The sequence below is a fragment of the Microcaecilia unicolor genome, chromosome 8, assembly GCF_901765095.1.
Source record: "Microcaecilia unicolor chromosome 8, aMicUni1.1, whole genome shotgun sequence".
Taxonomy (NCBI): domain Eukaryota; kingdom Metazoa; phylum Chordata; class Amphibia; order Gymnophiona; family Siphonopidae; genus Microcaecilia; species Microcaecilia unicolor.
Window position 1 is genome coordinate 58,635,128 of NC_044038.1, and position 27,995 is coordinate 58,663,122.

General features: G+C 46.0%; 1 protein-coding gene across 1 annotated transcript; it reads right to left on the reverse strand.

The window, feature by feature from the left end:
• Positions 1-148: 148 nt before the first annotated feature.
• On the reverse strand, positions 149-27,940 carry PIGQ (phosphatidylinositol glycan anchor biosynthesis class Q). Its single transcript, XM_030212309.1, has 10 exons — positions 27,120-27,940; positions 20,333-20,464; positions 19,368-19,488; positions 16,311-16,437; positions 15,533-15,686; positions 5,390-5,501; positions 4,750-4,830; positions 4,232-4,346; positions 3,093-3,154; positions 149-1,717 (listed from the first exon to the last, which is right to left on the reverse strand). Exons 1-10 carry the CDS (start codon positions 27,809-27,811, stop codon positions 1,565-1,567), a joined length of 1,749 nt encoding a protein of 582 aa, XP_030068169.1. The 5' UTR covers positions 27,812-27,940; the 3' UTR covers positions 149-1,564.
• Between the last annotated feature and the right edge of the window lie 55 nt (positions 27,941-27,995).

The window sequence follows — 27,995 nt, forward strand, 5'->3', positions numbered from 1 at the left end:
TGGCAACATTCCATGATACAAATCCTAGGGCAAGCAGTTGCTTCCCATGTCTTTCTCAATAGCAGACTATGGACTTTTCCTCCAGGAACTTGTCCAAATCTTTTTTTTTTTAATCCAGATACGCTAACCACTGTTACCACATTCTCTGGCAAAGAGTTCCAGAGCTTAACTATTCGTTGAGTGAAAATATATTTCCTCCTATTTGTTTTAAGCTATATTATTTTCCTAATCTGATTTTACAGTCCATGTCCATCACTATTACTGCAGAGTGCAACCTTCTCCACTGCCAGCCTTTTGAACATCTTTGCTTTAGCTTACACACAGAGCGCCATCACATGAACCTAAACAGAGAAACTCAAAGGAAGCACAGCTTAAAAAAAAAAAAAGCAATTGGTAGCCAGAGGCCAACACTGTAGCACTGCTAGAAGTGTACAAGATAAAAAGGAAATAACTGAAGCGCAAAGATGATACAGATTCCGCAAGATATGGCTCAATGGCAACAGGGCCCACAGCAGGAAAAAGGTTAAAAAAAAAAAAAAAAAAGCCACAGCTAAGCAGTGTGAGAGGCAGCCCTAGCTATGGCAGGGCCTGATGCTTGAAAAACAGCCTCTTGGCAAGTAGCAGGTTCCAGCTCTTTATTCAGAAGGCAGACAAGCACAGGGAAATTTCACTGTTGAAAGCAGCAGTTGACCAACCACCCAATCTCTGTTTTTCTCTCTTTCTCTCCCGCCAAGCTCTCAAACTACTGATGCTGTGTTGAGCAAAAGATTGGTAGGATCACAGAGGTAATGGTAGTGGCTCATCCCGTTCCAACTACCTAAGGATTAAATTGATGAACATGCTAAACATTTACAGAAGACTAGTAAATAAAACATCTCTTCAGATGATCGAGTCACACTTTTCAAAGCCCTACTAGTTCTCACTTTAAAATACAGTGTCATTATCATGCAATGATTTTGTTTCTGTAGATACACAAAATAGTCAGTAGCAATCCATGAACTTCACTAAACAGCTAAAAAATAGAACAATTATCTACAGCTAGTGTTGATTGACATGCAACCAGGAATGAGATTCAAAGTAAAACAAAATCATCAGACTCCAAATATAAAATATATACAATACCATGTTAACTAAACATTTCCACTGTATACACAGCATCCTAAGATTGAGAAACCCAGTTTACTGTAACAGTTGTGACAAGGGCCTGAGCAGTGATGGTTGCTGGAATTTCTGACACCTGCAGGGGTGTTTGAGCTTTGGAGGCATTGTTCTTCCTCCAAATCCTGTAATTCCTTGAAGCCTGCCCTTTAAACTAAATAGCTCTGTTACAAGCAGCAGCACAGTGCTGGTAGAGGTTGCAAGTTCTGCCTTCTGAAAGTTTATACACTAGGAATAAAATCATGTGGAATACATTCCTGGATTATTTTGAGCACTTGTATCCTCCTAGGCAGGGTTTGAGGAGGAAATGGTAACTGGATACCTCTGGCTGTGGCACCATTGCAACAGCCATATGATCCCAGAACTAGTGAACAGATATGAGTTGAGCTTTTTTCCTTTTCTATCTTCAGTCTTGCTTATTATCCTTTTGCCTCCATGGGTAAATCAACTCCCCCAAGAAAAGCTTCTTAAGCAAGGAGCCCCATGAGTCCTTAGGATAGCTGCTGGAGGTAGGCAGACTGTATAACTGCACCACACGACCATAGGACAGCGGGTTAATCTGAAAAAATACAAAATATGGAAAGTTGTAACTAGAACCAGTGACATCTCTCCTCTCTGGTATGGTAGATTTTGCTTTGGTGCAATTACTCTATTTCACTCAGCTCTGATTTTTTCATCTGTCCTTTTGCCCAACATCCACGGGGGGGGGGGGGGGGGGGGGGGGGGGGGGGGGGGGGGGGGGGGGGGGGGGGGGGGGGGGGGATTCTTTGTGTGCCTATATTTACATGCTTACTTTTCTTTAAAGAACATGAATACAACTGGGCTAGACCTGCTTTTCTGAAGTAGGCTGAGAGTAAGGTTTATAACTATTCTGAATGCTGTTTTAGAATCTTTCATTTGTAATTTTTCTAATCTGTATCCTGTATTTATCTTTTCATTACTTTTTTTCTTAAGAGACGCATTTTGCTGAAAATTTGTACTTGTGATTAATCGCATATTTAAAAGTATGTTGACATGTATGACTAGAACTACATTACATAATACTTCTCAAATAGTACAAAGGATTCCCAGAGCCATGAGGATACTTAAAGAATCAAAAATGATCTCAGATGATGATTTCATAAAAAATTGGAATCTGATCTGGATTTATGTTGGCCTTTTAATAAACATGCTCAAATGCATTGTTGCCAACCTGATTAGTTTTTTCATTATTCACCAGGTCCATCCTGACTTGATTTTACCTTATCTACTCATCTTTGCTGTTGTTGGAGCATCTTTGCATCTGACCTACACAATACTTGCCAACTTGTAAACTCATTTATGTGCTCTTTACCAACAGTAATCAATATGGCTCCATTAATACCAAGTCATTCTCTAGTCCTGGACATTCTGCCCTCTGTCCCATAAAATTTGAAAGTTCTTAGTCCCACTATATTAACAGGAAAGGCCTCTAAATCCAGGATGCTTTGCAATCATCTGGTTATTCATTATCTCCCAATCGAATATGAATAGCAAAGCAGTTTACCTTATAGACGCATCTCAGGTTCCCCCCCCCCCCCCCCCCCAAAAAAAAATCCTACTTTATAAATGCTCTCTGCATTTAAAGGAATTTTTACCCAATGCTGCCTCCTAATATAATGAAATTGTCTAAAATGTTTCAAGTAGTAGTGCCCCAGAAAATATACAGAACACAGTTTGCACACGGAATTCCTGTTTACGTTAACTAGGAATTATAAATGGTCTCAGTTGAGTAAAGTAGCTGCAAGCAAGCCATGGTTTTACTAGGTATGTAATCAATAAGTAACCACCATTTTTGTGCAAACCCCCCCCCCCCCCCCCACCGAGCTCTTGCTTGCTAGATTATCCACTCCCCTTCCCAGTACACCTTTTCCCAGTCTCTTGCTTCTCAAATCTCCCATACACCTTTGGTTTACCTGCATTAACAGTCGAAGAGGTTTCCCAGTCTGCTGTTCAAGAACTCGGAACTTTACACCAGCTTGAGGGGGGAGGGGGGGGGAAGAGAACATGAACACATGGTAAACAACATATGAACCAACATGAGCAAATGGGTTCTAGTCACCTAATGGGAATTCCCTCCTTCTCTTTACCAAGGATTATATCTGTCCAACAGCATTGGTAAGAACTGTTCAGGCTCATTGAGAATGTTGGTCATGTACACAGAGTGCCCTGACATTTTAGTTCCTGAAGAATTCCCAAGCTGATAGTCTTGAAAGTACCCTGGCACAATTCAACTATTTTTATACTTCATAGATACTGACAATATATTAGTAATAGAAGTTTAAGGGTTGTTACTCGAGTCCACTGAGTCCACTGACTCAACAGGTTATAGAAAATAGCGTAGCACAGCCATTTTCACTGTTACATTCAGCTTCTTTCCCCCTTTCCAACCCAGCAATGGATGTAACAGTAATTACTCAGTTTTCACAATCATGACGGCCAAATTTTGTCAGTCTTCTTTCTGTAAGGGCCCATGAACTGGCAAGAACTTATTGACCCACAGGAAAGAAATGATGGATCATTTACAGAACAAATGTAAAGATGTTCATGCACCTTATTAGTCCCCACTCACACCAATAGACAAACGCACCTAGGATTGTGATTGGGTGGGAAAGTAGGGTAAATGATTGTTATGTGATGGAATTAATATTTGTTTTTATTTATTTTATGTATTGTTCCCTGCTCTGTACAGCCTTTTTGGCTGAAAGTACAGGCTATAAAAACATGTATTAGCTTAAATTTCACTTCAGTTCTTGCTTCATCTGTAATTACTGGTTTTGGAACCTGGACATTATGTTGGACCTCTCAGTACCGAGTCCTTTTCACCTGCCTCGGTTTTTTCATGGTGCAACTCTTGCCTAGAGCCTTCTTGAAGTGCAAATCAACAATGCCAATGGCACGTCAATGTCCAATGACTGAACTCAAAATCTGGCAGCCTAAGAAAGCAGACTACTGCTGAATCTGACCTCTCCATATAAGCAGTCACTGAGACATCAAATCCAGGGATATTCTTACAGGAAAACACTTGCTACGCATGGTATGATGCAGTCCCTACCTGCAAGCCTGTAGGATCTACACAGACGAAGTGCAAGGGAATACAGCGGAAGTGAGTTGATCATGTCCACCAACAGATGGATTAGACCTTGTACCAGCACCACCACCAATCGCAGCTGTAGAAGGGAAAAAAAAAATGAAATCCACTGAACTATATGGGCAGTCCCTTGCCCTGGCAAGTCACAGCTGCTTGATGCAGAAACAAAGAAATGCTATTAAAATGGAAGTATTTTCTGTTAAGGGGGAATAAGAATAATAATAAAAAAATATATATCACAGCTTATTAACTTCTACACTAAAGAAGTGGTAGTGCCTAGATGAATATGACTTTGTACAGAGTAGAATAGGTCATTTGTTCATCACTATAGCAAAGTCCACAGCCTTATAGTGGAGATGTTTCAGGAAGAATGTCATTGCACCGGCCAGCCCAATGTAATTCTTCACTGCCATGAAGCCTCTATCTAATGGTTCAAATTACTGTTTCTATTCACAGTTTGCACACTGGGTGAAGTCACTTACCAAAGTGAAGACCAAGTAATAGAGGGCAGTTGTGGGCAGCAGGAACAAAAGGATGGTAAAAAGCAAAGTTCCGATAAATAGCTACAAAACAAAGGCAGAAAAAGACTTACTGGTTCATGGGGATAGAAACAAATTCACTGATAATCAAACTAATATTTTGGTGTTATCAGTTTGGTTCTGATCAATAGTGCTATTGAAGGGGGGGGGGGAGGAAGGGGAAGTAGGAAAACAGACAATGTAAGTTAAGAGCACTGGAATCTCAACCTCAATTCTGTGTACACCCCAGATGTACTCTAAGAAAACCTCTTGTGTGTTAAGTACAGATAGCAGTGATGAGAAGACAGGTGAACCAAATTCAATGTACAGGTTTGACTGAACTTTCAATAAAGTTTCTCAGAACTATAAAAATAATTAGTACGGTTCGGCACAGCGAGGTAGGATATATACCTGTTAAGGTATGAAAGAACTACGCATCATCCAGTATATCTATTTTTTAAAATTATAAACTGCCTAGATCTGATAAAGTATATCAAATTTAATAAACCATAACTGCATTGTTTAAAAAAAATAAACTAATAAAATTCAAACAGAGAGCATGTACTGTTAATCAGAGAACACAGCTCTCAGCTTCTGCCTGTACCTGATCCAAATCATAGGAACAAGAATCCACTCTCTGCCTCAGAACATTCCATTTCTTCCCCCGGAAGAGACGCCAGAGTGATGACAATCCATAGATTTTCAGGCAGTACAATCTGTACAAAGAGGAAGTCTATCAGAACCAGGAGAATGAGGCTTGATGTAGTACTTAAACCCAATAACAAGACCCCATAAGTTCACAGTTAGAAAGATAAAACTGGTGTGGTAGCTGTGAAACAGCTTCTAGAATTTAGTTTCACCCCAAGAAAACACACAATTGGTCAGTTTATGGCAGAGACAGTACTAAAAGGAAGTTAGTGGGATTCCTAATTCAATGTTATCTGTGCAACACACATTTTCCATGCAGCTGTTTCACGGCTTTTAGCAACAAATTATGGATTCTGTGATTCTGACAGTTTTCAGATGTCTCAGAGCCTACCCCCATAGCTTGTTTCTTTTTAAAATACTCAAGTAGAAATTCCTTTTTGGTACCTCTCAAGGGTAGAATTGAAGGGCTAAAGGTAGTATGTTAGACTTAAAAAAAAAAAAAACAACCTTGTGCAGAACCCAGGAGACACTTCTACTAAAGAGGCTACTTGGACTCTTCAACCCTTTTTCTGTCTTCCAGCACTGAAGGTGTCCTTCTAGCCATGAGAACGGGACAAAAGTCTGGTCAGTTTGTTAAAAGCAATGAATTCCAGACTATTCCCAGGGCAGATTCTAGTAGGAAAGAATGTGTATGACAGTCCCCGTGTGTTTAATAAATCACAACATGCAAAGCCCTCACCACATCCGGTCACACACTGTGTCCATACTCATAACCCTCTGACTTACCACATCTCAGACTCACCCCACAGCTTATTTTTCTCACTGCAAAACATGTCAGGCTCACAACTAAGTACAAAATATTAACAGACTCTGTTACTGAGTTGCATAAATATCTATATAAATAAGTCTCACCTCAAAGGGAAACACTGAAGCCCTGCACTGTTGGTAGGCTAGGCTGTCAGCACCATTCACTCACTCTCACTCATAGACCCGCCCTCAGCCACGCCCCTTCCGCACATAATTCACAACCCCAACGTTCTAAATGAAGCTGCAACTTCTGATCGGAATTTTTGAGGTGGCAGAGAGCGGAAATTTTCCCCATGAGTGTCTGCCCCGCCCTCGCGTCGCAACGTGACGACATCAAGGGCGGGGCTATGACACTCAGCGAATCCCAACGCTCACCCCTACACCCCCCTCACGTGTCCATCGCTACCACCCCCCCCAAGGTTGCCGCACTCACTACTCAACCCTCCACCACAGATTGCCGCCGCTCCGCGAAACTGGCCCGCACTCCATCTCTCCCCTCCTAGTTTCCCCACCCTCCGACGTTCCACCCATACCCCCCCTCGTGTCCACCGCTACCACCCCCCCAAGGTCGCCGCACTCACTACTCAACCCTCCACCACAGATAGCCGCCGCTCTGCGAAACTGGCCCGCACTCCATCTCTCCCCTCCTAGTTCCCCCACCCTCCGACGCTCCACCCCCCCAGGCCGCACCTAAACCCCCACACCCAAGGCCGCCATCGCTACACATCCCCCGATGCAACCGCCACCGTCCTGCCTCCTCAACCCATACACCCACCCCCCCCCCATCCAACCCCCCCCCCCCCCGGGTCAATGGACCGGCCTACCTACATCGAAAGCATAGCGCCTGTCACTTGTATCAAAGCGCTGCAGGCACAAGATCAGTTCCCTTCCGATCTCCTTCCCTCCCTATGTCCCGCCCTTGCTGACGTTACGTCACGTCAGACAACAGCTGGACACAGGGAGCGAAGGAGATCCCAGGGAAGCGTTCTTCTGCCTGCACCGCTTTCACACAGGTGACAGGCGCTCTGCTTTCGATGTAGGGAGGCCGGCCCGTTGACGGAGGGGCCGGGTGGAGGGGGGAAAGGATGGGGGCTGTGGAACTCGACGGGGGGGGGGGGGGGGAGAAGGGGGCGTGCAACTCCAACGGGGAAGGAGAGGCTGTGCAACTGCACACGACAGTTGCTGCATATGGGTGGATGGAGGGGAAGCCAGGGGACAGGACAGTTGCTGGATATTGGTGGATGGAGGGGACAGGAGGGTTGCTGGACATGGGTGAATGGAGGGGAATAGCCTTGCTAGCGCCCGTTTCATTTGTTTCAGAAATGGGCCTTTTTTACTAGTATATATATATTTACTTTACTCAAAATAGAATGTATTACAAAATTTACCGAGGAACTTAAGATAGGAAAAAAATCATCAGAACAGTTCGAGTTTTCTGAATGGAAGGTTCAGAGGCATTGTACTACTACTACCACTAAACATTTCTAAAGCGCTACTAGGGTTATGCAGCGCTGTACAATTTAACATAGAGGGACAGTCCCTGCTCAGAGCTTACAATCTAATAGACAAGTGAACGGTCAGTCTGATAAGGGCAGTCAAGTTGGGGCAGTCTGGATTTACTGAACGGTAAGGGTTAGGTGCTGAACGCAGCATTGAAGAGGTGGGTTTTAAGCAAAGTCTTGAAGATGGGCAGGGAGGGGGCTTGGCGTAAGGGCTCAGGAAGGTTGTTCCAGGCATAGGGTGAGACGAGGCAGAATGAGCGGAGCCTGGAGTTGGCGGTGGTGGAGAAGGGTACTGAGAGGAGGGATTTGTCCTGTGAACAGAGGTTACGGGCGGGAACGTAAGGGGAGATGAGGGTAGAAAGGTAGTGAGGGGCAGCAGACTGAGTGCATTTGTAGGTAAGGAGAAGCTTGAATTGAATGCGGTATCTGATTGGAAGCCAGTGAAGTGACCTGAGGAGAGGGGTGATATGAGTATATCGGTTCTGGCGGAATATGAGACGTGCAGCAGAGTTCTGAACAGATTGAAGGGGGGATAGATGGCTAAGTGAGAGGCCAGTGAAGAGTAAGTTGCAGTAGTCAAGGCGAGAGGTAATGAGAGCGTGGAAGAGAGTTCGGGTGGTGTGTTCAGAGAGGAAAGGGCGAATTTTGCTGATGTTAAAGAGGAAGAAGCGACAGGTCTTGGCTATCTGCTTTATATGCGCAGAGAAGGAGAGGGAGGAGTCAAAGATGACTCCGAGGTTGCGGGCAGATGAGACGGGGAGGATGAGGGTGTTATCAACTGAGATAGAAAGTGGAGGAAGAGGAGAAGTGGGTTTTGGTGGAAAGATGATGAGCTCGGTCTTGGACATGTTCAGTTTCAGGTGGCGGTTGGACATCCAGGCAGCAATGTTGGATAAGCAGGCTGATACCTTTGCCTGGGTCTCTGCAGTGATGTCTGGTGTGGAGAGATACAGCTGGGTGTCATCAGCATAGAGATGATACTGGAAACCATGAGATGAGATCAGGGAGCCCAGGGAAGAGGTGTAGATTGAGAAGAGAAGGGGTCCAAGGACAGATCCCTGGGGAACACCAACAGATAAGGGGATGGGGGTGGAGGAAGATCCATGAGAGTGAACTTTGAAGGTGCGGTGTGAGACATAGGAGGAGAACCAGGAGAGGACAGAGCCCTGGAACCCAAATGAGGACAGTGTGGCAAGAAGTAAGTCATGATTGACAGTGTCAAAAGCGGCGGATAGATCGAGGAGGATGAGGATGGAGTAGTGGCCTCTGGATTTGTGTTTCTATGAAAACATGTATTAGTAAACAGACCCATTAAAAATAATGGAGTCACAGTCAACACCACATGGTAATCCGGTAGTACACTTTAATGAAAGTCTGTTAAAGAGGCATAATCCTTTCTTACACTCCAAAGACAATGGGGAGGGGAAGAAAGAAGGTAAAATTATGTATAATCATACCTGATAATTTTCTTTCCATTAATCATAGCTGATCAATCCATAGACTGGTGGGTTGTGTCCATCTACCAGCAGGTGGAGATAGAGAGCAAACTTTTGCCTCCCTATATGTGGTCATGTGCTGCCGGAAACTCCTCAGTATGTCGATATCAAAGCTCCATCCGCAGGACTCAGCACTTAGAGAATTACACCCACAAAGGGACACTCTGCCCAGCTCACCACCGCCGAAACGGGGGAGGGGAATTAACCCAGCTCATCCCCACACAAGTGGGGGAGGGGAATCCGTCCAGCTCATCCCCGCGGAGCGGGGGAGGGACACCACACCCGCCGATGCGGGGGGATCTGGCTTATCCTGCAACCGCAACCGCGGGAGGAGCTGACTGACCCTAACACCGCCGAAGCGGGAGGGGTACAAAGCTGCCCTACAGCCGCACGAAGCGGGAGGGAGTGCCGGCAGAATTTATGTCTCAATCCAGCCCCGTAAAACGGAGGGGAGAGGAATGCAGCAGCTCACTGTAACACAAAGTCGTCTCAACTCTTGAAGAATCCAAGTGAAAGAAGAACTTGAACACGAAGTCCTCCTGAAGTAACTGAAGGCTAAACTTGAACCTAAAATTCAACCAGAATATAAACAGTACAGATATCTGGGAGGGGCTATGGATTGATCAGCTATGATTAATGGAAAGAAAATTATCAGGTATGATTATACATAATTTTACCTTCCATATCATCAAGCTGATCAATCCATAGACTGGTGGGATGTACCGAAGCAGTACTCACCCAGGGCGGGACATAGAAATCCCTGACCTCAACACTGAAGCTCCAAACCGGGCCTCCGCCCGTGCAGCCACAGTCAAATGGTAATGCTTGGAGAATGTATGAGCCGAAGCCCACGTTGCCGCCTTGCATATCTCTTCCAAGGAGACGGATCCGGCCTCTGCCATCGAGGCCGCCTGAGCTCTCGTGGAGTGAGCCTTCAGCTGGATAGGCGGCACCTTCCCCGCGGCCACATAAGCCGCTGCAATGGCTTCCTGGACCCATCTTGCCACTGTAGGCTTAGCAGCCTGCAGACCCTTACGAGGACCTGCAAACAGGACAAACAGATGATCCGATTTCCGGAAATCATTGGTCACTTCCAAGTATCTGATGATGACTCGTCTCACATCCAGATATTCAAGAGCGGAGTACTCCTCTGGGTAGTCCTCCCTACGAAAGGAAGGGAGACAGAGCTGCTGATTCACATGGAAGCGAGAACCAATCTTGGGCAGGAAGGAAGGCACTGTGCGAATAGTCACTCCTGCCTCAGTGCACTGCAGAAAAGGCTCTCGACATGAGAGCGCCTGGAGCTCGGAAACTCTTCTGTCTGAAGTGATAGCCACCAAAAAGACTGCTTTCAACGTCAGGTCTTTCAGAGATGCCCTCGACAAGGGTTCCAAAGGCGGCTTCTGCAATGCTCTTAGCACCAGGTTGAGATTCCACGCAGGCACCACTGAGTGCAGAGGAGGGCGCAGGTGATTAACTCCCTTGAGAAAGCGCACCACATCTGGCTGGGAAGCCAGGGAAGCACCCTTCAGGCGGCCCCTGAAGCAAGCCAGAGCCGCTACCTGGACTTTAAGGGAACTGAGCGACAGGCCTTTCTCCAGACCTTCTTGCAGGAACGCCAACACTGAAGACATTGGAGCAGTGAAGGGAGAAAGTGAGCCTGCTTCACACCATGCTGCAAAGATACGCCAAACCCTGGCGTAAGCAGTAGAAGTAGAGCGCTTCCTCGCTCTCAGCATAGTGGCGATGACCTTGTCTGAGAAGCCCTTCTTCCTCAGACGCTGCCGCTCAATAGCCAGGCCGTAAGACCAAAGGGAGAGGGATCCTCCATCACCACGGGACCCTGATGTAACAGGCCCTGCTCCACTGACAGCCGCAGAGGATCGTCGACTGACAGCCTGAACAAGTCCGCATACCAGGGACGTCTGGGCCAATCCGGACCCACCAGGATTACCCTGCCGGGATGCTTTGCCACCCGGTCTAGCACCCTGCCCAACATGGGCCAGGGCGGGAACACATAGAGGAGCTCTTGTGTCGGCCACTGTTGGAGAAGAGCATCTACTCCCAGGGATCGAGGGTCCCGTCCTCTGCTGAAAAAGCGCGGCACTTGGCCATTGGCCGATGACGCCATCAGATCTAGGCTCGGCTGGCCCCAGCGCTTCGTGATGTCCAAGAACGCCTGAGCAGATAGTTGCCACTCTCCGGGCTCCAAGGTATGGCGACTGAGAAAGTCCGCCTTGACATTCATGACTCCGGCAATGTGGGCCGCTGAAAGCTGCTCCAGGTTCGCTTCCGCCCACTGGCAAAGACTCATAGCCTCCTTGGCTAGAGGGGCGCTCTGGTACCTCCCTGGCGGTTGATATAGGCCACAGCCGTGGCATTGTCCGACAGGACCCGTACAGGCTTCAACACGAGTACCGGGATGAACTCCAATAACACCAAGCGAATGGCTCTGAGTTCCAGGAGGTTGATAGACCACTTGCCTCTGCAGGAGACTAGAGCCCCTGCGCTGTCCTTCCCAAGCAGTGGGCTCCCCAGCCCATCAAAGAGGCGTCTGTCGTGACGACAATCCACTCCGGGGTCACCAGAGGCAATCCTGCAGACAACTTGTCTGTCTGCGTCCACCAGCTCAGCGCCTTGCGCACTGCTGGGTCCACGGGAAGGCGCACAGCATAATCCTCCGACATCGGAGTCCAGCGCAGCAGCAGAGATAGCTGTAGTGGTCTCATATGAGCCCTGGCCCAGGGCACTACTTCCATCGTGGCCGTCATAGAGCCCAACAGCTGCACGTAGTCCCAAGCCCGAATAGGAGAGGCTACTAGGAACTAGTCCACCTGAGCCTGAAGCTTGACAATCCGATTGTCTGGCAGGAACACTCTGCCCACTTGGGTGTCGAATCGAACTCCCAGATACACCAGGGACTGAGCCGGGCGCAGCTGGCTCTTCTTCCAGTTGATGATCCATCCCAGGGAGCTCAAAAGAGCAACTACCCGGTCCATAGCTTTGCCGCACTCTGCATAAGAGGGGGCTCGGATCAACCAGTCGTCCAGATAAGGATGGACTTGTACTCCTTCCTTTAGCAGGAAGGCCGCTATGACCCCCATTACTTTGGAAAAGGTCCGCGGAGCAGTAGCCAACCCGAAAGGGAGGGCTCTGAACTGGAAGTGTCGTCTCAGGACTGTAAAACGCAGAAAGCGTTGGAGAGGAGGCCAGATGGGAATATGCAGGTACGCTTCCTTGATGTCCAAGGAAGCCAAGAACTCTCCTGCCTTCACTGCCGCTATAACAGAGCGGAGAGTCTCCATGCGAAAGTGCCTCACTTTCCAGGCCCGATTGACCCCTTTGAGGTCGAGGATAGGCCGGACAGAACCTCCTTTCTTTGGAACCACAAAGTAAATGGAGTAACGTCCCTTGCCAATCTGATTTTTTGGCACCGGAACGACCGCACCCAGGCGGATCAGGTTGTCCAAGGTCTGCTGCACTACCACAGCTTGACCGGAGACTTGCAGGGAGAGAGTACAAACCCGTCTCTTAAGGGTTGGCAGAACTCTAGCTTGTAGCCGTCTCTGATGACTTCCAGCACCCACGCGTCTGAAGTTATAGTGGTCCACTCGCCCAGAAACAAGGACAGCCGTCCTCCAATCTGCACTGGGGCGTGGACCAAGGCCCCGTCATTGGGTACGAGACCCTGGGGGAGGACCGGAGGGAGCACCTCCGGGACGGCGGTCTCTGCGAAAGGAATGCTGCTTGGGGGAGAAATTCCTCTTGAAGGAAGAGGGGGCAGAGGAACCCGACTTGCCCGGGCGGTATGGAGGTATCGGGACGAGTACTAACCTGACCTCTGGTAATTTCTTGCCCTTAGACGTGCCGAGATCGGTCACGATTTTGTCCAGCTCGACCCCAAAGAGCAGCTTGCCTTTAAAAGGCAATCTAGCCAGGCAGGATTTAGAGGCGTGGTCAGCAGACCAATGTTTCAGCCAAAGCCACCGCCATGCCTTTAGCTGAGGCTCTCCAGACATCATACAGCAAGACTGCCAAATAGGCTAAGCCCGATTCCAGGGCCGGCCAATCAGCCCTCAAGGAATGATCCGAGGGGGAAGCCCGCTGCACCATAGTCCGGCACGCCCTGGCCACATAGGAGCTGCAAACTGAGGCCTGCAAACTTAAAGCAGCTGCCTCCAAGGACGACCTTAAGGCCGCCTCCAATCTTCTGTCTTGGGCGTCCTTTAGGGCCGTGCCACCTTCCACCGGCAACGCCGTTTTCTTAGTCACCGCAGTGATTAAAGAATCCACGGTAGGCCACAGATAGGCCTCACGTTCACTCACAGCCAAAGGATAGAGGCGGGACATAGCCCTAGCCACTTTAAGGCTCGTTTCCGGGACATCCCATTGAGCCGCAATTAAGGTGTGCATGGCATCATGCACGTGGAAGGTTCTAGGCGGGCGCTTCGTCCCCAGCATAATGGCAGAGCCAACAGGGGCTGAGGGAGAGACGTCCTCCGGAGAGGAAATCTTCAAAGTGTCCATGGCCTGTAACAACAGGTTGGGCAAATCCTCTGGGCTAAAAAGCCGCGCTGCAGAGGGGTCATCCGCTCCATCCGAGCGGGGATCTATCTCCTCCAAGGAATCCGCAAAGGATCGTTGGGAGACCTCAGACACGCTGCCCTCATCTACATCGGAGGAGACAAAGTCCTCCAAGGCCTGGAAATCAACCCGAGGGCGTTTACCTCTGGGAACCTCAACCTCTTTATCAGAAGAGGGAGCAGGGGCAGCGTTTTGCATGAGGAAAGCCTGATGCAGCAGCAAAACAAACTCGGGGGAGAAACCCCCCAGACTGTGCACTTCCGCAGCCTGGGCAACAGCCCTAGACGCACTCTCAACCGGCGCTCGCAATAGCGGGGGAGAGACATGCTGCGCATCCAAAATGGCGTCCGGCGCGAAACTCCGTGAAGGAGCCGCGCGGGAAGAACGGCGCTTAACTTTAGCCGCTTTTGTGCCGTCGCCCAAATTAAGGGCGTTCATGGCATTAATGTCTCCAACCTCAAGGGCGGCCCCGAAGAAGCCGTCCGAGCCGCGTGGCCGGCCAAGATGGCGGAGGCGAGGAGCGGGGGATGGGCGTTTATGGCGGGAAAAAACCGCCACGCCGGAGGAACGACCGAGACATTCATCGGTCACTAAACTATCACCCATCAAGGGCGAATCAGGTTGTAAAACCCCCGCATCCCCTCTAGAAGCGCTCCAGCGATCCGGGGAGCGACCCTTTGCGCCCTCGCCCTCCGACGCCATTGCCACGAGGAGAAGAATCGGGGAACCCCCTGCCCGCTATAAAAAGGTAAAATTACCTGCTTGCCGCTCCGAGCTGTAACGAACTGGTGTCCCAGTGAGTAGCTGCAATGAACGTTTAAAGAAACGTCGAATTAAACGCCTTTAAAGACGTTTAAAAATATATATATATTTTTTTTTTTTTTAAACGGAGCCAGCGGGAGGGGGGAGAAAAGGAGGGACCTGGCACCACCAGGTTTGCACTTGCTCAAAAGAGCCCTCAACCCCAGGCCTCAACAAAACCTAAGGATTAGGCTTGGAGGCCTAGCCAGAGCTGCTGCTGTGTGTGACCACCACCTTCTGAGTTAGAGAACATACTGAGGAGTTTCCGGCAGCACATGACCACATATAGGGAGGCAAAAGTTTGCTCTCTATCTCCACCTGCTGGTAGATGGACACAACCCACCAGTCTATGGATTGATCAGCTTGATGATATGGAAAGAAGGAATTTATTGCTTATGCTTTCCTAATGCCTTGCTCTGTACATCAAGGGAAGGCAGGCACACAGGCAGGACGAACCCCTTAATCTTGCTCTCCTAGAGGAAGGGAAATGGAACCTATTACTTTGCCTGGTCCTGTGAGAGCACAAGGATTCACTATCGTATCCTCTCCTGAGGAGACATTAAGGAGTCCTTTTACAAAGGTGCGCTAAAAATAAGAATGCGCTAAACGTTAGAGCTGCCCAGATATTGGGCATCTCTAGCGTTTTGCATATGCTAATCATTACCGCGCACTAAAAACTCTAGTGTGCCTTTGTAAAAGGACCCCTAAGCTATTAGCCTAACTCCACTCAGAGACAACTCTATTTGGAACATCTTCAGAATGTGGAAAATCCATTCTTCTTCTTTAGGGATCTTCAGAATAAACAGCTTAATATGCAAACTCCTCTTCTCCCCCATATCATGGTGGTGGTGCGAAGCATTTATTTCTCTACCCGTCACCCCCACATGCAATGTGTTACTCAGCACTTACCTAGCACCATAGACATAGAAGCAGTAGATGTGGAAGGTGAGGAGAGCAATAACGTCAGAGAAAATAGAAAGAGCCATGGTGAAACCCAGGCAGGTTGACAATCCAATATACCAAAGGATCATCTCAATGAATGGTGACATCAGATGGATATAGCCTGGTACAGAGAAAATTTAGCGATGAACAAAAAAGACAGAGGACAAGCAGATAAACAACAGAGTGGCAATAGGCCAAGAGAGGACACCAAAACCAGAGAAGTTCCACATGTACTTTATTGGAACCCAATTGTGTGATCTATCTTGACCAATGACCTGGTGTGATCACATCACAATAAATTTTCCTGCCTCAGGGGCCCAGAACTATAGGGACACATACAGGGATCTGAAGAACTCCAGATATGTTTCTGCAGACTCCCGTAAAGCTACCCATAAAGCTCAACTGGGAACCAGCTGACCAACTAGACCAGTAGCAAAGCACTCAAATCAGAGGTTGAAAAGTGTGCTTATCCACCTGCTGTAAATAGAAAATACTGAGAAGCTGGACTGGATGCCAAGAGATATGTCTCAGCTCAGTTGTCAGTTCTCTATCTCCACCTGCTGGACACTACTATCCCACAGGTCCTGGAATAGTGGGAAGCTACGTAATGGAATAAGAGACTTTCCTCATGCAATTATGATTGCAGACTTTTGTCATTAGGAGAAGAAAGAAAGATCTGGTGAAATAAACTCAGCACAATTTCAAGCACGGACTGAAAATTCACTGACCCCAGCAACACACTTACTTATCCACAGGTGAATATGGTACTGGAAAAACCGTCCCAAAACCTGATCCAATGCCCGATTCATTTTAAGACCAGCTGGTACTCCCATCAGCCACTGAAGCAGGTCTTGGAGCTCCTGAGCCACATACTGAAAAAGAAGCAATAAAAGATTTATAGCTGTATTGTAAAGCCTATGTTTAATGTATAACTTACAATTGTACCAAAATGCTAATGGGGCAATTCTGCAACTTTGACACCCACAACGTGACATGCTTAGCACCAACTCTATAACAGCATGCCTAAGCCTTTATATAAGACTAGTGTAAAGGCTTATTGGCATGCAGAAACAAAGGAAGATGAATGGCTGGTATAAGATGGTCATGTAATCCACACAACTCATAGTATTCAATGTTGAGCACATTGCATGGTGACATGCCCATGGCCCACGAGTATACCCCTCCTTCTATGTTTGTGCAGCGCTGCGTACGCCTTGTAGCGCTATAGAAATGCTAAATAGTAGTAGTAGTAATACATGCTTAGTGAATCTGACATATGTTTTATCGAATAGCACCTAGCTCTTATGTGCATCAACAGTGCCAATAACTGCCATTTACGCACATAAGTGCTAGTATTCTATAATTACACGTATATTTAGCAACTACCATTAAGGCACCAGCTTACAGAATTGCCCTTTAGTTTTCAGAGCACCAACTGACTGCTTTATAAACTGAGTGGAAGGGTAGATTTAAATGGAGTTCATTCTCAGGAAAGGGACATTGCCAGTGGTGTTCCACAAGGATCAGTTGTTTTTAACCTTTTTTGAAAGCAAAGCTGTAGAAGGGATGTCTGGTAAGATCTGCCTCTTTACAGATGATAGCAAAATATTCAATAAGGTAGTCACTCCAATGGTGTGGATAACATGAGGATGGGCCCAGCAAAGCTTGAAGAATGGTCTAAAATTTGGCAGCTAAGATTTAAGGCAAAAAAAAATGCAGACTTGTGTATTTGGGCTGAAAAATTCGAAAGAGTGATATAGTGTAGGAAGTGAAGTATTTCTATGCACGAAAGACAGACTGTTGGCTTGATCACATCTGATAATCTTAAGGTGGCCAAACAGGTAGAAAAGGTGACGGCAAAAGCCAGAAGGATGCTTGTGTGCATAGTGAGAGGAATGGCCACAAGGGAAAAAAAAAAAAAAAAAAAAAGAGGTGGTGATGCCCCTGTATAAGACTCTGGTGAGACCTCATTTAGAATATTGTGTACAACTCTGGAGACCATACTGTCAAAAAGATATAAATAGGATGGAGTTGGTCCAGAGGACAGCTACTAAAATGGTCAGTGGTCTTCGTCATAAAGTGTATGGGGACAGATAAAAAGATCTCAATGTGTATACTGTGGAAGAAAGTGGGAGAGGGAAGACATGATAGAGCCGTTTAAATACTCTGTGGCATAAATGCATATGAGGCAAGTCTCTTTCAATCGAAAGGAAGCTCTGGAATGAAGTGGTATAGGATGATAGTGAAAAGGGATAGACTCAGGAGTAATTTAAGAGAATACTGCTTTATGGAAAGGGTCACAGATATGTGAAACAGCCTCCCAGGGTGACAGACTATCTGAATTCAAGAACGCGTGGACAAGCACATATGATCTCTAAAGTAGAGAAAGGGTTAGTATATTACATGGATGAGCAGACTGGATAGGCCATAAGGTGTTTATCCATCATCATCCTATATAATAAAAAGCACCTCCAACGTTCTGAAGCTGACTCCGTGAAAGTGAAGCCTTGAAGCATTCGTGCTCCTGCTGTATCCATCTCCTGAACTGACGTCACGTACTTCCGGGTTCATCACAAACACCAGTGACCAATCACTGGAAGGGAACGCTGCAGAGTTGCCAGGCCACGGAACGCGACGTCACACGCATGAGGGTGTTGTCGTCCCTCCCTTCCAGTTCCAGGCCCCCTCCCTCCAAATTTTAAAAGTCATCTTCACTTACCAAGTCAGGTTTATGGCGGCCGGCAGCAACAGTAAAAGGCGTGCAGGTTCGGCCCTTCTCTCTTTCTCAGCTCTGATCCCGCCCTTGCGGAAACAGGAATAGAGGGCGGGACCACAGCTGAGAGAGAGAGAAGGGCAGAGCCTGCACGCCTTTTACAGCTGCTGACGGCTGCCATAACCCTGACTTCGTAAGTGAAGATGACTTCTAAAATTCGTAGGGAGGGGTGCTGGAACAGGAAGGGAGGGAGAGAGGAAGGGAGGGACGACGACCTTGGAACTGGGAGGGAGGGGGGATCCTGGAACTGGGAGGGAGGGAAGGAGGGGGACCCTGAAACTCAGAGGGAGGGAGGGGACGAACCTGAAACTCGGAGGGAGGGAGGGGACGACCCAGGAACTCGGAGGGAGGGAGGATAGATGACCCAGGAACTCAGAGGGAGGGAGGGGATGACCCTGGAACTGGGAGGAAGGGAGAGAGGAAGGGAGGGGGGGCCCTGGAACACACTTTCATTCTCACACACACACAGTCTCTCTCTCACAGACACACTCGCTCCCAGTCTCCCTCTCTCTCACAGAGTCACTCTCACACACACTCTCTCTCTTAAACATACACACTCCGAGGAAAACCTTGCTAGCGCCCGTTTCATTTGTGTCAGAAACGGGCCTTTTTTTACTAGTTTTGTATGTTTAGCTGTTAAAGGTAGGTGGTGCCATAGAGCAATTTTCTTCTTTAAAGTGAACAAGGACCTATCATTTAATAACTTGCGTGACAGCCTAGATTACAGTAATTGATTTTTCTTGCCTATATTTACTGTCTGTGTGTACACCTTATGCTCTCCCTTCCTTACCAGTTACTGCTCTCGGAACAGATTTCCCAGTGAATCCGTCAGAGAGCAAGATAACCTGTGTGGCCAGCAAGAGAAAGGCTGCATATTTAGGAATGCACTTGTATGGCAATATTAATGAACATTCTAAAGTACACATTTGAGGCAGCATTTACAGTGCTCTAATTAAACCACAGTCCCCATGGCAGTCAGTCCACTATGCTACAAGGTAGGTTGCCATGTCAGAAGTCATATATCCTTACATCAGCCATGGGAATAAGAGTGTCAGCCAATTGGCCAATCCGATTCTTACTGTACAGCCAGGACAGCAACAGGACTCCCAGAACAATATCCAAAAGGAAGGACACCAGGATGTTGGCCTTTCTGTAACAAACCCGAAGAGAAGAACAAGGAGCAGTGAAAAAACTACTTTAAAGGATGATCATACAACAGCTTGCAGAGATGCTGCATAAATGTGCTATACTGATGAAATATGTTAAGCATGTAGTTTGTCTAAGATATACAAAGATGCTAGCAAATCATCAGGAAGACCAATTTTGGTCAAAATTAGTTTGGTTTGTGACCACACTACCCATGAAGTTCACTGTTTGATTCAAATGCACATATAGGACTAAATTCAGTAAATTACACTGAAAAATTGGCGTGAAAAAAATTATGCATTGAGCAGTATTCTATAGAGGGTATTTTGTATTTTATAGAATAACACCTAACCTGAGTCACCTGCATTTACGCCTGCTGAAAGCAGGTGTAAATGTCAATGCCGGTGCCTTAATTTGACATGGATTGGGCGTATTCTATAAGAATGTGTGTAATTCATAGGAATGTCTCCAAACATGCCCCCCCCCCCCAAAAAAAAACAAAAAACTAGGATTTACACGCAGATCATTACAGAATACAATCTGTGCATAAATCCCAATTAAAGCTAATAGTTGGTTGTTAGTAGTGAATTATTGGCACTGATTGCTTCATTAATCAAGTTATTGATTAATCAGCAATACATGCTGATTGGCACGTTCAATGTTAGTCACCATATATAGAATCCAGGGGATAGCCTCTCCCAGATAATTTTGAGGAGGAAGACAAGGCAGAAGTCATCACCATTCGGAACATCTGCCTGTCACAGAAGCAACACCGAGGGCCTATCTAGACATGGTTTTATGATTAAAGTGGGTGAGGTTTGCTGACTGCACACATCCACTGCCCAGACCTCGTGAACTGAATCTGGTCCTGAGCCTTCTTGCTGCTGCAGAGGAGACGAAGCTGGTGCAGACGATGCCCTAGTTGTTCACAAGTTGAGAGCTTACTCCACAGGAATGATAAAGGCCACATCTGGAGTACTCTGTAGGAAAAAAAAAAAAAGCTTTATCTTACTTGCATCACTAGAAATCTGTTATAGATAGTGGATAATCTTAGTCTCTCACTGGAAAACTATGCACTTTCACAGGAGCCAGCTCTGTGGATGCTCGAGCACCCCTGATATTGAACAAACTCCTTGACTGTATCCAGGCAGAGCTAATTTCTATTGAGTTTAGCACCCCCAATAATTTTAAAATGTTGGCTCCTATGACTCCTTTCACTCTCTGACTGACATTGCCAAGACAGGGAATGAAAAGGCTGTCCATATGAGTTAAAAATGAACTTCCATCATAAGATTCTATATGGTCACTTTTTCTAGTCTATGCTAATCAAAATCAGAACCCTGCCTGGGAGAGGGTGGGCAGGGGATATATGTTTGAGCGACTAAAACAATGTTCAGTTAAGCTTTGGAAAGATGTATGATGAGCTATGGCTATGGTTTGTTTTGTATTTAAAATTTCAATAAAAATATCGTTTAAAAAAAAAAAAAATCAGAACCCTGCCTAATTAACTACTGGCTCGGCAAAGATTTGTACAATTTATTTTCTTGATTGATGCCTGATTATAAGAAAATTAGCTGTATCAGGCTCAAGGCTTATTTACATAAACTTCCTATAGCAAATTTATTTCAAATTAACTCTTGCTTATTATAAAATCAAAACAATTTTAAAAAATGCTATTGGCATTTCAAAGGACAGAACTCATGTATCAGACAAATGGTATGTCATTGTGAATTATGTGTGGGAACAGAGAACACAAAACGTTTCCTAACCTGAACTGTGGTAAAGTGAATGGGGGGCAGGCCCAGAGCCTGGATAAAAAGACAAGTCACACAGCAGGTTAAGGTGTTTGAAAATAATATTTATTAAATGTGTTAAGTAGGGGGTCCTGTTCAAGTCACAAGTGGAGGAGAAAGTAAACACAAAATTAGTCCTTAGATATAAGAATGTCTTCTTGTGGTCTGCTCTTGCAGGGCTATGATGTGCACTGCTGTCTCTCAGCAAGGCAGCACACGCCACTTGACTCTGGTCTGGATCCCCAGTTACCAGTACAGTACAACATTTTGGCAAATAACCTAGGCTGCCCTGCGTCCTGCAGCGCCCAAACAAAGCACAAGTCTGCAAGGCCCCAAAAATTGAACTTGCCCTACCTATATGTTAAGTTTGCAGTTTACAGATATGTGGTGGTGAAGGCATATACTTCCCTCTGGTTCTCCTTAACCTAGCTGTGCCCTGAGCTTTTATGTTTCTTGGACCACACCCTCCTGACTCCCAGGACTATGAGTTTTAAGGTAGTTCTGACACAGATGGAGTGTTATTAAGGGGAAATGGCAGCATCCTATAGACTCCCTCATATGGACATTCTCCAAGACAGGGGCTTTGCTTGGTATTACTCTGTGTGCCCTCCAAACCAATGAAACAGTCCCTGTTTCACTCCTGAAAACTCTTTCTGCTACTATTCTTGCATCCACTGTAAACTAAAACACATTCTGCCAATTCAACATGACTACATAGAACGCTGTAACATTTCCATTAATTAAAAAGCAGAGCAAAACTCATGACAATTCAAAAGAAAAAAAGCATTTGTTTTTCCACCAACCATTAAAAAAAACAAAAACAAACTAAAATCAGTTTACCCCACATCTGTAGTGTGTATCTGTATGTGTGTGCGTGGGGTGAATTTCATAACAAAATGTCTATGTCAAATATCCAAAACACCACCTATTTTAAAAAGGCAACACAGGGGCCTCTGTGCCTTTATAAATAGGGATGGTTCTGAGAGCCTTAACAGTGCACAAATTCAAATTAGACATGCTCCAAGGGTGTAAATGGGTGCACATACCAGGGCTGTCGGAGTCAATAAAAATGTACTGAGTCCAGCTTCAAAATAAAGACTTACACCATTATAATATATGGTAAATTTATCATATATTTTTGTCCTAGAACTAAAGTACTAGTAAATATAAGGAGAAATTACATCTTACATGATAATTTTCTTTCCATTATTCCTTCCCACTATTTCAGAACCTATGGGATAGTTGTGTCCTTTAGCCAGTAGGTGGAGATAGAGAACTGAAAACTGAGCTGATTCATCTCTCTTGGCATCCCGTCCAGTTCCTTGGTATTTACGTAGGCAAGCAGTAAGGATAATATTCAGAATAAACAACTCACTAACCTAACACTAACCAGGCGATCAAACATGTGTGGACCTCTCATCTCTGGACAACTTGTAGAGAACTAGAGATATGCAGGACACTACAGTCAGGGATCTGAAGATCTCCAGATACGCCACTGCAGACTCAGGCCATCTCAAAGCTCAACTGGAGTCTGGAGACCAGTTGACCAACTGGTCCAAGAGCAAATCACTCAGAACCAGAGGCTGAAAAAATGTGTCCATTCACCTGCTGGAGACAGAAAATACTGAGGAGTAGGACTGCATGCCAAAAGAGATGTATCTCAGCTCAGTTTTCAGTTCTCTATTTCCACCTGCTAGTTGATGGACACAACTATCCTACAGGTTCTGGAATAGTGGGAAGCTACAGAAAGGAAATTATATTTACCAGTACTTTAGATCCAGGTCAAAAAATTTAAAGCCTAATATCAGTAGGAGTTGGACAATAGAAAAATAGAGGCAATGAAGTCAAAGCTATGTACCTTCATTCACAATTTTTTGTATGGTTTGGCCCCAATATACATGAACAACCTCACTGAATTACCCTCAGGTAATGCCTCTAAATCATCTGGAGAATATCTTAGACTACATTTCCCAAATTGTAAGAAAATAGCCTACAAAACAATCCATACTGCTAACTTTTCATATCAAGACACTAAAATTTGGAGCTCCAAATGCACCGATGATTATTTGTTATTCCAAAGTCTATTGAAAACTCACTTCTTCACTCTAGCCTTTAAGGATATAAGCACTCTTTTCAAATACACTGTGATAAAGTCACATCCAGGATAGCTGGGTTAAGGCAGTTTCAGTCTGAAATACAAGTCCCAGAAGGCATTGCAGGCAAGGAGCCAGAGGGGGAGATGAAGAACTCGGACTGGACTCCTAGCTGCAATCAGGGAAGACATGGGTGTAGGTTGGCAGGTTGTGTAGAGGGGCTGCCACTAGGCAGAAAGAGAGTTAGGAAACCCTGTGTGCAGGAGCTCATCATTGGTCTCATTAGTTTAATGCACAACTCAGCTGGTATGGGTGTGGGGAAGCTAATGGAAGGAGAATGATTAGTAGTGGTAGCTGAAGCCAGGGATTGATTAGGCAGGTGGGAAGGAGTCCCAGCAGTGTGGAGTTCAGTTCAGTTCAGGAGAGAGAAGCTGTAGGAGAGAAGCAGGCAGGCTGAAAACCCTTGGGCAGGGAGGTCCCTAAAGTACTGAAGCAGGCTGAGATTCCTTGGGTGAGAGGAACTCCCAAAAGTATTGAATTCACTGTGAAGCTGATGCAGGGGAAAACCCTTGGGTAGAAGGAGTCCCTAAAATATTGAACTCTCCTGAATGTAAAGAGGATAGAAGGTAGAAAATGCTGCTTGGTGACTGAACTGTGATGATGAACCGAAAGAACTGTTTGTCTTGGGAATTGAATTACTGTTTATTGGGCATTGGATAAAGAGCCCCAGACTGGAGCCTGTAAGCCTGTACTGAATCCTGGTATGTGCTATGCTGCTGTTGGAACTGTGTACTAGAAACCTGCATGGAATAAAAGTCCTTAAGATTGAAGTTACTGGTGGACATCTATTTCTTCACTGTGCCGGGAGCCTGTGGCTGGAGGAGATTGTTCTATGCTTGGCTGCACAAGAGAGGTACCTGGTTACAACACTCATGGCATTAATTTGTACCTCAACCACCTACTACTCCTGTCTATCCCACTTAATCCTAGCCCTTTACCATTTTTCTCCATATTTCAATTATCTAGCTTAAATCACTGCGCTAACGTTTTTAGCATACGCTAATGCTAGAGATACCCATATATTCCTATGGGTGTCTCTAGCATTAGAATGTGCTAAAAACGCTAGTGCACCTTAGTAAATAGGGCCCTAAGTATTTAATTACATCTGTTCCTAACTCAAAGTTTTACTGGTATAACATTATATGATGTATTTTACTTTCTGTTAATATATTTTGAACTTGTCCATGCTTTTCTAATTGTTAAGTAAACCACATTGAACCCGAGTCCTACTCGGGCTAATGTGGGACATAAAAGTCATAAATAAAATAAATAAAAAAGTTTGGTGTATTGACTCCACAGCCCTGGCACGTACTCTACATACTTTATATACTTGCACTGTACATGTATATTTTATAAACTACACAACTCTGTCAAAGTTCGCCTCTGGAAATGCCTAAGTGCAAAACCCATAAATGTGTGCTCATCTTCATGCATGCAAGTGCATAAATCCCTGCAGAATTTTATAATAGCCATCTTACACATGTAAGATGCTTTATAAAATGACCCTCATGGTTCCTAAACTCTTCCTATTCCAGCTCTTTTTATGAAATGCTGGTGGTGTTCATGGTCAGGTCAGATAGCTCACTCACACTGATCAAGTCAATGGCTGACACACCCAAACAGGCAGTTATCAGTACAGACCAAACCTATTCAGCAACAGCCAAGGTGTGGGATGAACACAGAGGATCTATAATTAGAAAATGAATGCTATTATAAAACACACACACACAAAACTTAAATGGTTGCATGTGTATTTGCATGTCAAGTGGCACTTTATATGAAAGAGGTGCTTTAGATGGCAACTCTTGTGAAGAAGCTGTGAAGCTGGGCATGCTTGCACGGTCTGAGTCCCGCATATGGGGAAAGAGAAATGGTCTTGACATACCGCGCCTCTGTGGTTTTTGCAACTACATTCAAAGCGGTTTACATACTATATACAGGTACCTGGGGCAATGGAGGGTTAAGTGACTTGCCCATTCACAAGAAGTGTATTAGTAATTGAACCCAGTTCCCCAAGATCAAAGTCCACTGCACTAACCACTAGGCTACAGTTTAGGATGGGCTGGAGAGGGTTTTGATGGAAACTCTAGTAATTTAGAACCTGAAGACAGTGCTGGGCAGATTTTTACGGTCTGTGTCCCGCAATTGACAAGACTGATTTGGATAGGCTAGAGTGGGCTTTGACAGCAACTTCAGTAGCTGAAAACTAAAGACAAGGCCAGGTGGACTTCCACAGTCTATGTCCCAGAAATGCCACAGAGAGACAATGTATTTTATATCACATTCATTGCTGGTTTAATCATGACTTGATGAGTGTGACTGTTGGGCAGACTGAATGGACCGTTTAGGTCTTTATCTGTTGACATTTACTATGTTACTATAACAGTAACTAACAGGCCAGTCTCAATACTGTAAGATCAATAGCATGCCTAAAGTTTCCAAACACAAGGAAAGGTGTGCAGAATTTGTTCACCTCCACAGACATTTTTCCATTAACCCCCCCCCCCCCCCCCATATTTGTTTTACTGTATTCTAGTGCTATTGTGGGCTGAACTGCTGTCCCATGTAAGCACTCCCATGCTTTGGCACCATACTCTTGATTTTAAAAGATCTTTTGGGCTGTGTAAGTTTAGCACTTGCTGCATTTGCCCATGGGACTAAAAGGAGCCCCATAGCATTTGGCATGCTTTGATGTCCATTACCATGCACTAGGCAAGCATGACCCTTTGTGTTTATCCCACACCCTTCTGAATTGCTAACATTTTGGGGGGGGGGGGGGGGGTCATTCCATGCCTGTCACATGAAAAAATATTGCCTGATGTTTCTTAATCTACCTCCCTGGAGCTTCATAACAATATCTCTAGTTCTGCTGTTCCCTTTTCTTTGGGAAACTTTAGAAACCATAACTAAGTGTTATGATAAGGAAAAGCAGAGAAACCAGGACACAGAACATCCTGAATATGGGTGGAATTTATCTGCTGTCTTGGATATCTGACTGACCATGAGTTGTCCTTGGTCAGTCAGAAGATGTTGAAGAGGGTATCTTCTGACTGACCTCTTTTATCCACCACCCCCACCAAATATGGTCCCAATATTAATTCTACTAGGAACACCTACTAGTTAAGTACTGTATCTGTACAGTATGCCCAAGGGTTGTGAGCAGTGTTTGTACCACACACAGCCCCTATTAGGGCAACGCCTGACATTCCAGCTATTTACATGGTACTTGACATATATTTGCTTTCCTACTACCCTTTTCTTAAGTGCGTTAATCAAACCACTTTTATATATATATATATATATATATATATATATATATATATATATAAAGCAAATACAAAACAGTTAAGTATCAGTTATCCATGAGTAAAAAAAATTCCACACTATTCCCAACACGCAATCACACTCAGACAAGACAAACGTCATACCATAATGATCATATATCAATATTTCAGGTTATTTTCATTAAGGTTCACAATCATAATCACTCACATAGTGGCAGAGATTGTTCTTTATGGTTGCTTTGCCTATTCATTAGATGAGAAAAGTGACAATACCATATCTGTACTAGAATGCTTGTTACTGAAATAAACGTTAAGGTCACATAAAAACCCTAAGTTTTGTAGTGGTTGACCATTACCTCCCACTTCACAGATCTCGCACATTGTGGCCCTGGTCTCAATACCCACCTGCTTTTACAAACAGCGGACAGCAAAGAGAGAAGGAAGGTGAGGAACATGCAGACCGGCCCTGAGGCCTGTTTTAGCAGCTCCACGAGGATGCTGCCCTCCACGCCCTCCGACTGCCAGTGGGTCAGTCTCACCGGCCCCTCGTCGTACTTGTCCGTCATAAACAGGACCCGGCTCTGAGCCACCGTATTGAAGACGGCAGCCAGTTCCGAAGCGCCGCCTGTAGAGAGCGGCTCTGTCCGATGGTCACCGGCTGCCAAGTGGCTCTCCGGGGGGTGCAGCAAGGACAGCATGACTTTGCGCTGGTCGTGGTAAATCAGGATGACTTTGATTTCCTCTGCGGCGCTCTCCTGCTGGCTCCTGATGGCTTGGCAGCTCCAGAACTTGGTGCTTTTCTCCCTGCGGATCTGCAGCCAGGGCTCGTGGCAGAAGATGATGCGGAGATCTTCCAAGAACTGCTCCAGCTCCTCCCGCTTCTCCTCTGCGCTGTTACTCCACGACCCGAGCACAGCCAGGCCGAGGCCGCTCGCCAGCCGAACGTCCGTTAAGTACTGTTTCACCTGGCCAGGGACGAAGGGGAAGTGCAGGACAGCGAGCACCACGGCAGAGCTCTGCTCAGCAATCCAGCGGCCCACCAGGAGCCCGCTGTCCGCCGCCGAGCACGAGGTGGGGAAGAACACCTTGACAACCATGACAACGGCCTGCCTGCCAGTCCAGAAGCGGCGCGGAGCGAGCACGAACGCTCCACAGTGTGTGACCGACGAGGCGCCAAAGCGAAGGGCAGTGAGGGCACCTCAAGTCACAACAGCTTCAAAGCTCCGAAACTTCCGGGATCCTGACGCAGCATGCAGGAAGGAGGCGCGTACGTACGTCACG

Bases quoted from the DNA above. Each gene is read 5' to 3' on its own strand.
- PIGQ (XM_030212309.1), bottom strand. From the start codon at position 27,811: ATGGTTGTCAAGGTGTTCTTCCCCACCTCGTGCTCGGCGGCGGACAGC. The intron at 4,831-5,389 runs GTACAGGCAGAA...TTTGTTTTGTAG, and splicing joins GTTCCTATGATTTGGATCAG to CTATTTATCGGAACTTTGCT. The intron at 4,347-4,749 runs GTAAGTGACTTC...TCCCTTCTACAG, and splicing joins ATTACTTGGTCTTCACTTTG to CTGCGATTGGTGGTGGTGCT.